Source organism: Rhinichthys klamathensis, unplaced genomic scaffold (genome assembly GCF_029890125.1).
Source record: "Rhinichthys klamathensis goyatoka isolate OS25496 unplaced genomic scaffold, OSU_Roscu_1.1 h1tg000298l_1, whole genome shotgun sequence".
NCBI lineage: Eukaryota > Metazoa > Chordata > Actinopteri > Cypriniformes > Leuciscidae > Rhinichthys > Rhinichthys klamathensis.
The window spans coordinates 591,486-608,765 of NW_026606817.1; the positions used below are offsets into that span (position 1 = coordinate 591,486).

Here is a 17,280-nt window from a genome sequence, read left to right on the forward strand (position 1 = left end):
AGTTTTTCTCATTGTGGTTTGGGTTCAAATAGTGTTTTTAAACATAGGCTTATGCCAAGAAATTCCTCCTCGCATTAGCATTTAATGGGGTATAGTTGTTCGTGTAGGCTATTAAAACTGAGGGGTTTATTTCGCTGTTATTTAACTGTAGTTTTATTGTTGTGTTTTTTATGGTTGTCTTTATGTGTTATGGATTTTGTACAGCACTTTTTTCAATGGTCAGTTGTGTAAAATTGCTTTTAAATAAATAAAACTAAACGAAACCTTTCATTTTGATGAAATATCTACAAATATAGATATACAAATATAAACAAAAGCAGCTACGATAAAATAATTTTTAATTAGGAGAAAATATTTAGTTTAATTAATATAACTAAAGACAAATTTCAAAATACCTAAATGTTTGTTGTGATATCTTTTTAAAATATGCGTCATGTTTTCTGTTTAGTACTAACAACAAAAGAAATATGAAGAAAATCCACAATAATTGCAGCAGAAAGTGAAAAAACTGTGAAGAGAAAATTCTATTTAATCGAAATTCTGTCTTATTTTCTTCTTTATGTCATAGTATTTAATTGTTTGATTGATTAGTGTTTTGTGATTACCTGTTTTGTATTGAGTTGATTATCTTGTGTATTTAAGAGCTTCATTTCACTCTATTCATTGTTGTGTTGATTGTGGTTTACACACTGTTTCGTTCACCTTCATTCTCTTTCTACCTTTTGATTTAGTTTCTTTTGTTTGATTTAATGAATGTATGCTGCAATTCGATGGGCTAATCCATCATAACCGTACCATGATCTGTCAAAACAAAGATAATCTAAAGACTAACTGACACACTCACAATGTTTCTTAATAGGAGGAGACGGGAAAAAAGAAAGACAAAAAGAAAGCGAAGAAGGATTCTGAATCCGACTATCCTCAGTCCTGGCTGATTCCCACCATCGTGAAGTCCTTCAAAGGTGTTCTTCTAGAGTCAGCGTTCTTCAAGCTCATACAGGACCTGCTGGCGTTTGCTAGTCCACAACTTCTCAAGTGCGTGCTCTGAATTTCTCAATCTTTTCTTGTACCACAAGACTTTAGACTTGGGCTTTATGGTCTGCAAACATGAAAAGTTCTCTCAAAGTTATGAACAAGTGTTCTTCCAGTAAGGGACCGTTCGGTATTTATGGAAAGGGCCACTGGAGGAAAATTGGGGGGGGGGGGGGGGGGGGGGGGGGGGTTGTCATTGGTTGTTGCGTTAAATCTTACCCAGATACAATAGTGCTATTTCTGATTGGCTATTGTGTAGCTCGACGAACAACACCAGAGGAGACGCGCTTGATTCCTGCCGGTTCCACAGAGCGTTTTGTGCGCTTCTGTCACGATCACACACACAGGAGAGAGAGATCCAAAAGCAGTAATTTATTGGGGTAATCCGTACTCACAATCCAGTCCAGGCAAGGTTCAAAATCCAAAAAGGCAGTCCAAAAAATAAAACACAAACAAGTCTCAGGCAAAGGCAGGGCACAGAAGTGTGAGGACATAAAACAACGACTCCGTGACAAACACTAAAACAGACAGGGAATATATACACACAGAACTAACAAGGTGATGGGAAACAGCTGAGTGCAATGAACTGATGAGTGACAGACAGAATGCTGGGAAATGAAGTAAAACGTGAAAGACACCGTGAGAACGAGGACCTCTAGTGACAACCCAGGGAACACAAACCAGACACTGTGGCCAGAGTTTTGGGCGCTGCGGCATACATATATATTACAAATAGTTTTTCAGCGTGAGAAATACAATGTGTGGCGGGAGAGCGTGACAAAAGACCGAAATGAGTGAAACTTGAGAGCCCTGTATTGGGACAGAGGCGCCAGAACTGCAGCTGATGTGCGCTGTACGATACTACCATATTTTAGTTTCCGTTCTTATTGGGTTTCCACAACAATGTTAGTGATTAAATCTACTGAAATTGCCACCATAACGTATAATGGAATGTGATGTGTTGGACGTAGGGCTACCACATTTTTAAATTACTATTACAATTATTTGAAGTTAACATAATAAAATACGCAGACCTACACCAAAAAAATAGTTGAGGATAAATTCTTTAAAATTGGGCAATTCCAGCGTTATGGACGTGACATTTGCAGTCAAAACTTGAAATATAAATTATTAGAAAATGCATTTAATACTGAAACGTCTGTTTATATATCCATACCCCCTTAATAAAGGAGTCAAGACATTAGAAAAATATCAGTCTACACATTTATACACGTTTTATATTTAATATGAGCGAAATACACATGTGACGTGACACAACAAATCTTTAACTTTTAGGTGGCAAAATATTTTTTATTAATTGTACGAATTAGGCTACACTGCGCAAAACAAAAGTAGGCTAATAACCGGATGAAGAAGGGTCAGCCTCCACAGAACATAAAATATTATTTTAACATTTTACGGACGTGACAGTTCTCCGTTACGGACATGACCGCTCTGAAAGCGACTTCAGAAAGCACAAAGCCTTTCTTTAAAGTAAATTTCGTTTTTTATTAATTGTATCTTAATTTTAATTAATGTTTCATCAACCAATTGCCTGGATTTAATAAATAAGAAGTAAATATAGTAGAAAATTGATCATCATGACACGGAGTCGCCGGCGCGTGAACTGGACTCTCGTCTCATAAATGAACCGAAACTCAGCGTATAATGTACTTGCTCACAGACTTGAGAAATATATAGAAAGCTTGATGTCCACTTTTAAACAGAACATTTAAAAACGAAAAACAGACTGCTCTCTGCTTATGTAATCCGAATGAAATCTGCATTTCTCTCTGTCGCGTTACTGTGAAGATCGCGAGTCAGCAAGAGTCAACTTCATCTTGAAGCCGACACACTGACACAGAAAAACCTTGTTTATTAATAAACAATTCAAATCTCTCCTTGCTATATTTGACATATTCATAATCATTACTTTTGCCGGTTCTTTGTGGCAGCTTTAAGATACTTTATTGGGAGCGCCACCCCAACTGTTACATGAACGCGTCACCACTGCATCAGCACCGAAAACATGATTTTTCTTTTTTTTTTTAATCTAAAATAAGAAATCATGATACGAACCGAACCGTAGGTTTGGTCTATCGTTACAGCCTTAGTAAAATGAGAAAGCAGGAGTTTAGTCGTTTGTCATGGTTGTAAAAAAAAACAATGGCTATCTGAACATCTTTGCCAAGCGCAAAGATGTCATGCCTTTTTCCAGGGGAGGGTCATGCCTTTTTTCACAATCATTTTGGAGGGTCATAGAAATATGTATTACTGGCGAAGGAGGGTCAAGTCTTTTTTGACTACAGATCTCAAAACTCCTCCGGTGGCCCCTTAAATAAAAAAAGAACAGTCCCTAAGAGAATGTTGCTTTAATTTTTCTGGCCTTTAATAATGTTCTTGAAACGTTTGCACAAAACATTAATTATACATCGTTTAAACATCGTGCTTTTTCTTTCTGAAAAGTTTAGTTGGGGGTTCGTCTAACATTTTTAAAAATGTAACTGCTTGTTTCAGAACGTTCAGAGAACATTTAAAAGTGACATTCCAATAATGTTTGAAGAATGATTCAATGAAATGTTCCTTAACATTCGCCTAAGCAAGAAAAACATTTAAAAAACTAGACATTTTTAATGATCAGAGAACAAAGTTTTTATAACTTAATGGGAACATTAGCAAAACGTTCTTATAACATATTTTTGTTAGCTGGGCAGTTTTTACCAGTTATTAATTCTTTCTGAATCTGGTGGAGAAATATGATGTGTTTTATCACAGGTTAATGATAGCCTTCGTTCAGGACAGATCGAGCCACGCGTGGACCGGATACCTGTACGCCGTGCTGCTTCTGCTCGTGGCGCTTGTACAGTCCGTTATTCTGCAACAGTATTTCCAGCGATGCTTTATCCTGGGCATGAAAGTACGCACAGCCATCATGGCCGCTGTTTACAAGAAGGTACGCTGTTAGATCTCTGTTTCGCACCAGTTTATAATCTTCTTTGCAATATTCTGTATTTGTGGTTTTAGATATCAGGTGTTATTTTAAAGTGCCACTACTGTGCTTTTTCTGATATTCTCTTTCATGTAGTGTTAATATAGCAGATGTTTTTTAGTGTAAAAGATCTGCAAAGTTTTAAAGTTAAAAATGCAGATAAATGGAGTTTTTGTCTCTTAAACAAGTCGTCAGTAATTCAGTCTCACTTCCATAATATAACAATGTAGGTTTGTAACTAATTTGCATAATGCCAGCCTCTGGTCCTGATTGGCTGAACAGCGTCTCTTTGCTCCGCCCTCAAACACTGTAGTTTGTCTGAGACTGGAAGAGTTTGGTTTGTGTTGTTCGTGTTGAGAAGACGCTGTTTTCCACTTTGATGAGATTGATACGGTAAAACCCACACCATAGTTACTGTTCGTATCACTGTGTGTCAAGAGCTGAGATTCAGATATGATAATGAGTGTTTGCTTTCTGACCAATCACAGCAGAGCAGCTCTCAGAGCTCTTAGAGACTGAATCTTCGAACGAACTGTTTCAGACACTGAGAGAAAAGAGCTGATGCAAAATGGACATTATAAGAAAATTCAAGTGTTTTTGACATTAGATGAATGTAAACTTGTTGTAGGAGACTCTGAAACAACATTAGAATAGCATACAAGGGGCATTTTCAGCCCGTTCTCATCCCAAGGCATCATACATGTGACCCTTTGGACATTTCGTTGAAATCTTACGCAAATGGCATCCTTTAGCATCAATATGAGACACAGAACCCAAGGCGTCATAACCGTACCCTACCCCAGACCTAAACCTACCCATAACAGTGCGTGTTATATTGACGCTAAAGGATGCCATGTGCGTAAGATTTCGACGAAATGTCATATGGCGTCACCTATATGACACCAAAGGATGAGAATGTGTTGGCATTTTAGCAGTCTAATCATTTAGTTGCATCATAACCAGTGGATGATTTTGTGATTCCCCTCAGGCATTAGTTGTGTCTAACGACTCTAGGAAAGAGTCGACCGCTGGGGAGATCGTGAACCTGATGTCAGCGGATGCTCAAAGGTTCAACGACGTCACAAACTTCATTCATCTGCTGTGGTCGTGTCCGCTGCAGATCGCCCTGTCCATCGCCTTCCTCTGGATCGAGCTGGGCCCGTCGGTGTTAGCGGGCTTGTTGGTGATGGTGCTGATGGTTCCCATTAACGGCTGGCTGGCCACCAAATCCGGGGCCTTCCAGGTGATCACGCTTCATAAACCATCACTCTTATGTTATGAAAGACAAAAGAAAACACAGTAACACTTTCTATATAGCCCATGCTTATAATGAATTATAGCTCCATTTATAGTTATTTATAAGTATTACCATATTATAAATATATTTATAAAGACTCAATAAGACCTATACTGCATTATAAGAACAGTTATAGTTACATTTATATATATTTTTTATAATTACTTCTAAGTCATGCATTTGCTTTTTCAATGCACATGCTCATAATCCATTATACACTGATTTATAAGTATTAATTAGTCAGTCGTACGGTTCCATGAATGTATTGTAAAGATGCAGCCTGCATTGTTATAATGCTATTATATTATAGTTACAGTGACATTTATAGAAAGTGTTACTGAAAACACAATAGAAATATAATGTACTGCATCATTATCCACTAAACGCCACATGCTTCTTTTCAGGTGGAAATCATGAAATTTAAAGACTCACGCTTAAAAATTGTGAATGACATATTGAATGGGATCAAAGTAAGTGGTTTCCTACACTCCTCTATCATACAGGACACATGAAAATATGTTGTTTTGACGTGTATCTTCTCATTTCTTTGTCATCTGTGTGGCAGATCCTCAAGTATTACGCCTGGGAATCCTCTTTTGAGTCTCAGGTTCAGGGGATTCGAGAGAAGGAGCTGAAGGTGATGAGGAAGTTTGCCTACCTCTCTTCTGTCTCCACATTCATATTTTCATGCGCTCCAGCTCTTGTGAGTATAATAATGTTTTATATACAGTATGATTTTCTATTTCAAGGCACCCCTCAGTCGGTAACACTTTATAATACTGTTAACGCACTATTAACACTCTAGTAACTGCTATTAACTAACAAGAAACTCTGATGAATGAATTAGTAAGTAATAGCGTTCAGATGAATGTTGTAGTTCACTATTAGCTAATCAATAACTACTATTTTTCCTACCTCACTAAAGACTAAGAATTACTATATACAGGTTCATAATTAATATTAATAATGCATAATGTATACTATAAGGTAATGGTAGCCCATTAGTAGTGACTTAAGTGTTACTACATCTTTCTAAAGGAACTACTCATTATTTGGATCATTATTCTGAAGTGAAGATCGTGGGAACAAACTAGTAATGACTGAAGTGTTACTAAATCCATCAGAAGGAATTACTATTCAAAATCTTACAAAAATCTCAAAAGCTTACAATGAGTCAATATTAGTTAGTTATTAGTTATCTTGTTTTTCACTTTAGATACTGATCCAAATTATTAGTAGCTCCTTTAGAAGGATGTAGTAACACTTGTTACGTTCCCCTAACCGTCTAGTGGTCGGGAGGGGAGGTAACAAAGAAAAGAACGGCGAGAGCACACTTCAATCCTCTACCCCAGAGTGAAGACAACACCAGAAAAAAAATATATATAAATATCAGAGAAAGTATTTTATTTACAAGATACCAAAAGAAAAAGACAGAACATAGATTACTAGGGAGCAATGGCTCAGGGGAGAGCAAGGCCTAAAATAACAAACAAAACAGCCAACTAACTAATTTTGGGAAGAGTCCTAACTAACCTAGGAAAGGTTAAACAAAAAGAAACAAGCAACACAAAAACTTCCCTCAACTCCCTTGCTGTACAAAAAACAGGGAAAAACAGTATTAAAAGAAAAAGGCACTCACCCCCACAGCTTCCCTCACAACAGTAGCTACTAAACAGGTCACTAAAACCACACCCTTCAGCTTAACTTTTAGTTGTAGTGAGAACAAGATCACTGAACAGCCACTGCTAAGCTCAGTTAGCCACCGCTAACTTACAATTACTGTCTCTGATTGTCAGCAAGTAAACATGTATCAGAACAGCATTCAATCTGGAGCAGGGGAGAAATGCGTCTCACTCTGCAAACACTGGACTGCACCCTTATACTCTCCGGCTCAGGCACACTCACCAACGAGTTACAGGTGCCGATGATTAGGCCTGAGAGTGAGTAGAGAGAGAAAAAGAGAGAGACAGCAAGCAAACAAAAACACAGGGCACACAACCACGCCCACTTTCAGAAATAAAATAAATCAAAGAAGATCAGCAGCAAATAATTATCATAATAATAAATAAAAATGAATACGTCCTTGGACGTAACACACTTGAGTCATTAATAGTGTGTAAAAAAAGTAGTTATTGATTAGCTAATAGTGAACTACTACATTTAACTTAGCGCTATTACTTACTAATTCATTAATCAGGGATTCTTGTTAGTTTATAGCAGTTACTAGAGTGTTAATATTGCGTTACTCATTTGTTCCTGTGTTGTTATTCATTAATGAAGGAACAGTGTTATAAAGTGTTACCCCTCAGTCAACAGTGGATTGACAGCAAAGTTAAAAATCTTTTGAAATCCTGAATGAATGAATGTCAGAAAGCGAGCACCCCCTGACACTGAGGTCATGTGGGGTCATCTTCAGGTTTCTCTCGCCACCTTCGCTGTGTTCGTGTCTGTGAGTCCGGATAACATCTTGGATGCAGAGAAAGCTTTCACCTCGATCTCACTCTTCAATATACTGCGCTTCCCACTCGCCATGCTCCCACAGCTGATCTCTTCCATGGTTCAGGTACTGTCACAGTGTCTGGTTTGTGTTCCCTGGGTTGTCACTAGAGGTCCTCGTTCTCACGGTGTCTTTCACGTTTGACTTCATTTCCCAGCATTCTGTCTGTCACTCATCAGTTCATTGCACTCAGCTGTTTCCCATCACCTTGTTAGTTCTGTGTGTATATATACCTGTCTGTTTTAGTGTTTGTCACGGGACCTGACGAGGATTTGAGCGTGCTATTGAGAACGACCGTTAGTATGGGCAAGTTAGCAACAACTGTACCGTGAATGTAATTATCATGGGTAAAAGTACGGATGGTGATAGTGATAGTATGTCATGGCAGGATGTAAATAAAAAGAGGAAAGGGAGGTGCGATAGTACTGGAAGTTCAACCTATGATGTGGAAGTGGGCGACATGTCCAAAAAAGTGAAGCCTGCTATGATAAATTGAGAAAGGAGGATGAACAAACTGAATGGAAAGTGATGATAACATTCGAAAAAGAAGGGGGGCATTTTCATCCACTAAAACTAACAAAAGCAATTGAGAAAGAAATGGGTAAGATCAAGTTTGCCAAATATTTGAGTAATAGGAGGATCAGTGCTCATATCCCTGGGAATGGAGCAAAGCTTAGAGGTGTTATTTATGATGTTCCTTTGACAATGACAATGGAGGAGATAATTCAGGAAGTAAAAGGAGGAAAAGTGGTGAAAGCCACAAGACTGCAAACACAAAGAAAAGGGGTGAAAACTGATAGCCTATCAGTAGTTCTTGAGTGTGGAAAAGTTATGCCAAAGAGAGTAAGATTGGGATATCTGAGTTATGATGTAAGAGAGTTTATCCCAGCACCACTCCGATGTTTCAAGTGTCAAAGAATGGGACACACTGCGGGTCAGGTAAAGGAAAACAAAGATGTGCTAGATGTGGAGGTGAACATGAAAATGGGAAATGTGGTCAGGATACAAAAATAAAATGCTGTAATTGCGGCGGTGAACATAGCGCTGCTTTTGGAGGATGCCCTGTTCAAAGGCAAGCTAGAGAGGTACAGAAACACAAAGTAACTAATCAGGTATCGTATGCTGATGCAGCAAAAAAAGTGAAGGAAAGTGAAATAAACAAAACTAGTGGTACACAAGTAGTAAATAGAGCAAAATAATCTGAGAACAGACGAATAATTGAGATTTCATCTCCAGCATCAAGTAAGAGGCAAACAGAAATAAATCCATGGATAAAGGATATTAATGAAGATACGCTGATTGTGGGTAAAACCAATTTTGTTGCTTTCATCTGTAAGACTGTAAATGTGGCAATTCAGCAAAAGAAAAAAAGTGATAGAATCAAGACAATAGTAGAGGCAGCCATAGAGATACTGGGGATTACGGAAGTTACAGCTGAACTGATTCATGACATGTTGAACCCGAATAATTATGATGGAGTGTCTCAAGGTGATTAGCATTATTATGGTATTTTATATCCTCCACTGGAATGCCAGAAGTTCAATTGCAAATGGACAAGAGTTCAAGAAGGTTGTAGATGATCTGGAAGTTAGACCAGATGTTATGTGTATACAAGAAACTTGGCTAAAACCTCAATTGGAATTTGTTATATCAGGATACAGCTCGATTAGATGTGACAGAATTGGAAAACAAGGTGGAGGATGTATAACATTTATTAAAGATACTTTAGCATATAGAAGGGTAAATGTCCCAAATGAGTATGAATGTGTTGTAATAGAAATGTGTAGTCCCAGAAGAAACATCAAAGTAGTCAACTTTTATAATCCGTGCAAAAAATGATCAATGCAAACATTTCATGAGATCTCAGAAAGTGTTGATAGAAGAGAAATATGGTGTGGAGACTTTAATGCTCACAATACTCTGTGGGGAAGTGACCATACAGACACTAATGGAGAAGTAGTTGAAGAACTAATTGAGGAGAGATCACTTTCTTGCCTTAATGATGGAAGAGGTACTAGGGTTAATGTTACAAGAAATACAGTTTCTTGTATAGACCTTACTTTAGTCTCTGTAAATATGAGTAATTTATGTGAATGGCATGTAAAAAATGATACCAACATAGGGAGTGATCACTTTCCAATATTATGTTCTATGAACTTTGATATGTATGTGCAGGAGGGTTATGTAATAGAGAGATGGTGCTTTCCTAAAGCTAACTGGGAAAAATTCAGAGAACTTTGTATTGAGTATTCGGACAAAATATCGATGGAGGGCGATATAAATAGTTGCGCAGTAGCAGTGACTTCCATGATTATTAGTGCTGCAACAACCTGCATTCCTAAGAGTACAGTGAATGAGAAAAAGAAAATAGTTCCATGGTGGAATGATGAATGTAAAAATGCTATAAAAAACTTCAGAACTCATTCAGAATTTCAGAATTTTAAAAAGAATTTGAGTCAAGATAATCTGATCGACTATCAAAGAAAGAGAGCTATGGCACGGAAAATAATTAAGTCATCCTAGAAGAATGCATGGAGGCAATTCTGCTCCTCCATTGGTAGAGAAGTTAAATTGGGTGACATTTGGGCAATGATCAAAAAGATGAGTGGGAAAAGGAAATCTGTTAAAATCCCAGTGCTAGTGGATGGAGAGCATCTGGCAACTACAAACAAGGAGAAAGCTGAGCTAATAGGTAAGAAGTTTGCAAGTGTACATAGTGGGAATCATTTAGATGAAATACATAAACAACGAAAAAATGATATTTTAAGAATAAATAGTCATGTAACTAAGAAAAAAGATAGTGATGAATCTGCACTTGACATGGACTTTTCTTTACATGAGTTAAAAATGGGACTTGAGGGAAGTGGATATACAGCTCCAGGACAAGATCAACTATGCTATGCTATGTTTAGACAATTACCAATAGAAGCTTTGGAAATTATACTAAAACTCTTTAATAAGATATGGAGAGAATGTGTAATGCCTGATAGTTGGAAAAGTGCATTGATACTTCCGTTTGGTAAACCTGGGAAAGATACAACTAATGCAGGAAACTATAGACCTATAGCTTTAACATCACACTTGTGTAAATGGATGGAAAAGATAATTGTCTGCAGATTGTCATATTATTTAGAGCAAAGAGGATTGCTAAACAAATACCAAAGTGGATTTCGTAAAGGAAGATCTACGATAGACGCTTTGGTAAAAGTTAGCAATGAGGCAGAAAAGGCGATAAGTATGAAAGAGGTCATAGTATATTTTGATATTGAAAAAGCTTATGATTCAATGTGGAGAGAAGGACTATTGATTAAAATGTATGAAATGGGTATTGGCGGAAGGCTATACAACTGGGTTTTAGACTTCATGACTAACCGAAAATTCCGTGTAAAGGTTGGAGACGCTGTGTCGGAGTATTTCGATATTGTAAATGGTATTCCTCAAGGGAGCGCTATAAGCCCTATTCTGTTTAACATCATGATAAATGATATTTTTATAAATGTTGGTAAAGATATTGGGTCATCACTTTATGCAGATGATGGGGCTATATGGAAAAGAGGGAAAAACATCAAACATGTGATTAATAGTATTCAGAGTGCTATATTAAAAGTGGAAAGATGGTCATATAATTGGGGTTTTAAGATGTCAGTAGAAAAGTCATGCTATATGTTCTTTACAAGAAAGAGAAGGATTAATAATGTACAGATTAAATTATATGGACAAAATATGGAAAGAGTGAAAGAGTTCAAGTATCTAGGATTGTGGTTTGATGAGAAATGTGTATGGAGGAATCATGTTAAACAGGTTGAAACAAAATGTAAAAAGATACTGAATATCATGAGATCAGTTTCTGGTTATCAATGGGGAGCAGATAAACAATCATTACTAGATATTTATAGGGCATTAATAAGATCGTGTATTGATTATGGATGCATGGTATATGGAGCAGCAGCCAAGAGTATTTTAGTAAAACTAGACAGAATACAGTTCAGAGCTCTAAGACTCAGTGAAAACAACCCCTACTAATGCACTGCTGGTGGAAGCGGATGAACTGCCGTTATATTTAAGACGTTCTAAGTTGTCTTTAGCATATTGGATAAAGTTTAAAGGATCTGGAGAGGAACAACCTACAACAAAGGTTCTGTGTGACTGTTGGGAATATACACGACAAATGAAAGGTAAAGGATTTGGCTGGAATATTAATGTAGTAGCAGAAGAATATGGATTAAATAGCATAGAATATGGCCCAACTACTGTATGGGGTAATGTTCCTCCGTGGATTTATCCTGTGCTCAAAGTGGACTTGAACCTTATTGAGAAGAAGAAAGAATGGAGTGAAAGTAATGTAGATAATATTGTATATTTGGTTCGAGATTATGTGAAGATAAATTATTATAATTATATGTTAATATTTACTGACGGATCAAAAGATCCAGAGACTGAACATGTAGGATCAGGAGTATATATACCTGAGTTTGATGTAGTTATATGTAAAAGAATTAATGATAAATTATCTGTATATACAGCAGAAATGGTTGCAATTATTTTAGGGTTACAATGGACAGAAGAGGTGAGACCGGAGAGAGTTGTCATTTGTTCAGACTCCACTGCCGTCCTACATAGTTTGAATTCCAAAAATACATTAAGAGATGATTTATTGATGGAAATATGTACAATAATGCTGAGAATACAAAGAGTTGGAATTGATGTGCAATTTGTTTGGGTGCCTGGACATGTTGGTGTTGAGGGAAATGAGAAAGCAGATGAGATTGCAAAGTCAGCGTTGAAATTAAAAGATGATGAAATAATGAAAGTTCCGTTTGGAAAAGGAGAGGCCAAATCATTAATTAGGAAAGCAGTGAGTGATGTATGGCAGAAGAAGTGGGACACAGGCACTAAAGGGAGACATTATTACAGCATTCAAAAATCAATTAAGGTGAAGGGTTTCAAAGATAAATGTAGAAGAGATGAAGTGTTATTTTCAAGATTAAGGTTTGGGCATACTGGGTTAAAATCAACGCTGTTTTTAATGGCAAAATGTCTGTCTGATAAATGTGAGGTTTGTAATGTACCTGAAAATGTCGAGCATGTCATCATGAAGTGTAGCAAATATGATGAATTAAATACCAAGTACTAAAACCTTGAAATTACACACTCCGGTACAGTAGGTGGTGGTATGCACCTGAACAAAGCTGGTTGCGACCCGCCATTAATCCTAGAGAAGAAGAAGAAGAAGTGTTTGTCACGGAGTCGTTGTTTTATGTCCTCACACTTCTGTGCCCTGCCTTTGCCTGAGGCTTGTTTGTGTTTTATGTTTTGGACTGCCTTTTTGGATTTTGAACCTTGCCTGGACTGGATTGTGAGTACGGATTACCCTAATAAACATACTGCAACTGGATCTGTCTTTTCCTGTGTGTGTTCGGGACAGAACGACTCCGTCATGCAAGGATCCAGCAGTACGGGTTTCCGAATCCGTCCCCCTACCACCAAGGAAGAGAGGAGGGGACGACTCAGTAATTTAATTGCTTTACGCCAACAGGGACAGTCGGTGGGTGGACTAGCTCAATTCTTTTGGACTCTCTCAAGAGGTATGGGTTACAATGAGGTGGCACTAAAAGACCTTTTTAATAATTGCCTTGATAACCCATTACCTCGATGTGAGATGATGGGGCTGGAGACTCTGGACTTTCTGGGAGTTCACTAATTATCTGCAGAGACGTAGCCGGAGGATTACGTCAGACGGGTTTGTTTTTTCTGACAGGATGACTGAGTCCACATCGGCGTTTCCTGACGGGAGGGCGGACCCTGCACCTGTGTCTCTGGAGAGGATGGCCACCGTCGAGCCAGTGTCTCCGTCGCCTGCAAAGCGAGACCCTCCGCAGACCGCACCATCAGCCAGCACAGCTGCCTCCTTTGGACACGTCCGAGGGTGGAGTGGACTGGTGTCCAAGCTGGCCGATCAGCCGCTGTCATCTGTCCGAACAGCCGATAGCCTGGGAATTTCACGGGTCTCAGCGGGTATCAATTCCCCAGGCCGCCAGGCCAGAGTCTCGTTCTGCCGGACTATCGTCCCGGAGGTCGTCCCCGAACAGCCCGCTGTCGTCCGGGAGGCCATCCCCCTGCCGGCCGCCGCCGAGGCTGTGTCTCCGGACAAGATGGCCGCCGCCGAGCCGGTGTCTGTTCCTGAGCCGGAGCCGGTGTCTGTTCCTGAGGCAGAGCCAGTGTCTATTCCTGAGCCGGAGCCAGTGTCTGTTCCTGAGGCAGAGCCAGTGTCCCCAGACAAGATGGCCTGTCTGTTCCTGTTCCCGAGCCTGTGTCTGCTGTTCCTGAGCCGGTGTCTGTTGTTCCTGAGCCGGTGTCTGTTGTTCCTGAGCTGGTGTCTGCTGTTCCTGAGCCGGTGTCTGCTGTTCCTGAGCCGGTGTCTGTTGTTCCTGAGCCGGTGTCTGCTGTTCCTGAGCCGGTGTCTGCTGTTCCTGAGCCGGTGTCTGTTGTTCCTGAGCCGGTGTCTGTTGTTCCTGAGCCGGTGTCTGCTGTTCCTGAGCCGGTGTCTGTTGTTCCTGAGCCGGTGTCTGTTGTTCCTGAGCCGGTGTCTGCTGTTCCTGAGCCGGTGTCTGTTGTTCCTGAGCCGGTGTCTGTTGTTCCTGAGCCGGTGTCTGCTGTTCCTGAGCCGGTGTCTGTTGTTCCTGAGCCGGTGTCTGTTGTTCCTGAGCCGGTGTCTGCTGTTCCTGAGCCGGTGTCTGCTGTTCCTGAGCCGGTGTCTGCTGTTCCTGAGCCGGTGTCTGCTGTTCCTGAGCCGGTGTCTGCTGTTCCTGAGCCGGTGTCTGCTGTTCCTGAGCCGGTGTCTGCTGTTCCTGAGCCGGTGTCTGCTGTTCCTGAGCCGGTGTCTGCTGTTCCTGAGCCGGTGTCTGCTGTTCCTGAGCCGGTGTCTGCTGTTCCTGAGCCGGTGTCTGCTGTTCCTGAGCCGGTGTCTGCTGTTCCTGAGCCGGTGTCTGCTGTTCCTGAGCCGGTGTCTGCTGTTCCTGAGCCGGTGTCTGCTGTTCCTGAGCCGGTGTCTGCTATTCCTGAGCCGGTGTCTGCTGTTCCTGAGCCGGTGTCTGCTGTTCCTGAGCCGGTGTCTGCTGTTCCTGAGCCGGTGTCTGTTCCTGTACCTGAGCCGGTGCCTGTTCCTGTGCCTGAGCCGGTGTCTGCTGTTCCTGTGCCTGAGCCGGTGCCTGTTCCTGTGCCTGAGCCGGTGCCTGTTCCTGTGCCTGAGCCATGGCCGCTCGATGGGTCGTCTGCTTCGCCCTGGCCGCCCGATGGACTTTGTTTCGCCCTGGTCGCCCGATGAACTGTCTGCTTCGCCCTGGCCACCTGATGGACTTTCTGTTTCGCCCTGGCCGCCGGCTAAACCATCACCCCCTGTTTCTGTTCCCTTCCATGGACCTGGCCCCCCATCCCTCCCCCTGATCCTCCACCGTTCCACCTCCCCCCTGGACTTTTGTTTTGTTTGTTTTTTGTGGGTCTTGGAGCGTCTGGTAACCGCTCCGTAGAGGGGGGGGGGGGGGGGGGGGGGTTATGTCACAGTGTCTGGTTTGTGTTCCCTGGGTTGTCACTAGAGGTCCTCGTTCTCACGGTGTCTTTCACGTTTGACTTCATTTCCCAGCATTCTGTCTGTCACTCATCAGTTCATTGCACTCAGCTGTTTCCCATCACCTTGTTAGTTCTGTGTGTATATATACCTGTCTGTTTTAGTGTTTGTCATAAAGTCGTTGTTTTCTGTCCTCACACTTCTGTGCCCTGCCTTTGCCTGAGGCTTGTTTGTGTTTTATGTTTTATGTTTTGGACTGCCTTTTTGGATTTTGAACCTTGCTTGGACTGGATTGTGAGTATGGATTACCCTAATAAACATACTGCAACTGGATCTGTCTTTTCGTGTGTGTGTTCGTGACAGGTACTGCACGTGATCAGTTGTCTTAGCTTAACATTTTTTAGTAAACACGTTGCCTTAAAATTATTAAGTAAATAACTTCATGCTTAATCAAAAAAATTAAGTAATGTGGAATTGTCAAGTTCACATAACTTAATTTTTCAATTAAGCATTAAGCTTATCTACTTAATAATTTAAGGCAACGTGTTTACTAATTTTTTTTAAAGTAAACTGAACACTTTTTACAGTAAAAAGCTGCTGCCGTAAATTTTTAAGTACAATCAACTTGAATGTTTAAGTAATTTCAACTTAAAATACATTAGACTGACTTAAAAAAATTAGTTTAATCTTGTATAACATTTGATGAGTTAAAACAATGTAAAAATATATGTTGTCATTATTTATTGATCATATAATTTTTACAGTGTATGTATATTTATATTGTTATCTATACGGAAGCATTGGTAACACTTTACAATAAAATTAACAAAGATTAATAAAATAACAAATGTTATGCTCATTGTTAGTTTGTGTTAGTTAATACATTAATTAATGTTAGCTAATGAACCTTATTGTAAAGTGTTACCGAAGCATTTTATTGCTACCTTTCAATAAGCTTTGTTTGCAGTTATAAAAGTATTTTTGACCTTTGAGGTTTGAAATCTTTTCAAAATCTTCGACTTTGAAATCTAACTCTATACTTTTTCAGGCCGCTGTATCTAAAAAAAGACTTGAGAAGTTTCTGAGTGGCAGTGATCTGGACATGACGGTAATAAAGCATGACGACAGCAACAGTGAGTCAAGAACTCTTTTTAGTATTCTTAGACAAACTGATTTCTGATGGTTTTAGAAAAGCTGACTCATTAATGCAGTAATAATATGTTCTGGAATAGTTCAAGTCCAAGTTCCCTGCCAGCATATTACATTCTAAGAATGTTTTGCTAACGTTCACATGGTTATGAAAATGTTATTTCTGAATGTTCTCTAATTTTTTTTCTTAATTATGCCAAAGTTAAAGTCCCCTGTAGTCAATAATTTCAGCCCTTAAAACTCATCTTTAATCACCAAAATGACATATTTAAAAAAATTCCCTTGAAAAAATGTCTTCATGTCTTAAAATATCTTGAATGTAACTTGACACCCTTGCCTCATTTAGTATTAGCGGTTCTATGAATTTGCTAATGAGCCCCGCCTCCAGTCACTCACTCACTCCCTCAGAGATCCACTCGTTGACGATCACACGTTGATCTGATTGGTTACAGGGTAGTTTGTGACGTCAGAAACACCAGCGATTTCAAACCGTGTTTTTGAGACTGTCTTTGGTTCACTGCAGATTTAAGGAGAAAATACTCAGCAATGCTGTCGACTTATGAACGACACATGGTTTGTCTTAAAGCATATTAAAAACACCACATAGACATATAAACAACATTAAAAGCTGGATTTTCACCACAGGGGGACTTTTGGGGAACATTCCATTGGATCATTCTTCAAACATTATGGGAATGCTACTTTTAAATGTTTTCTGAACGTTCTAAAATGAGTAGTAACATTTAAAAAAG

General features: G+C 39.6%; 1 protein-coding gene across 1 annotated transcript in view; it reads left to right on the forward strand.

The window, feature by feature from the left end:
- Nucleotides 1-17,280, forward strand: part of LOC130103814 (ATP-binding cassette sub-family C member 2-like) — a 70,883-nt gene that overhangs the window by 9,504 nt on the left and 44,099 nt on the right. Inside the window, exons 8-14 of the mRNA XM_056270144.1 lie at nt 860-1,035; nt 3,808-3,985; nt 5,010-5,264; nt 5,723-5,788; nt 5,884-6,021; nt 7,735-7,881; nt 16,428-16,512. Coding sequence (XP_056126119.1) covers nt 860-1,035; nt 3,808-3,985; nt 5,010-5,264; nt 5,723-5,788; nt 5,884-6,021; nt 7,735-7,881; nt 16,428-16,512 — 1,045 coding nt within the window. The remainder of the gene's footprint in view (nt 1-859; nt 1,036-3,807; nt 3,986-5,009; nt 5,265-5,722; nt 5,789-5,883; nt 6,022-7,734; nt 7,882-16,427; nt 16,513-17,280) is intronic.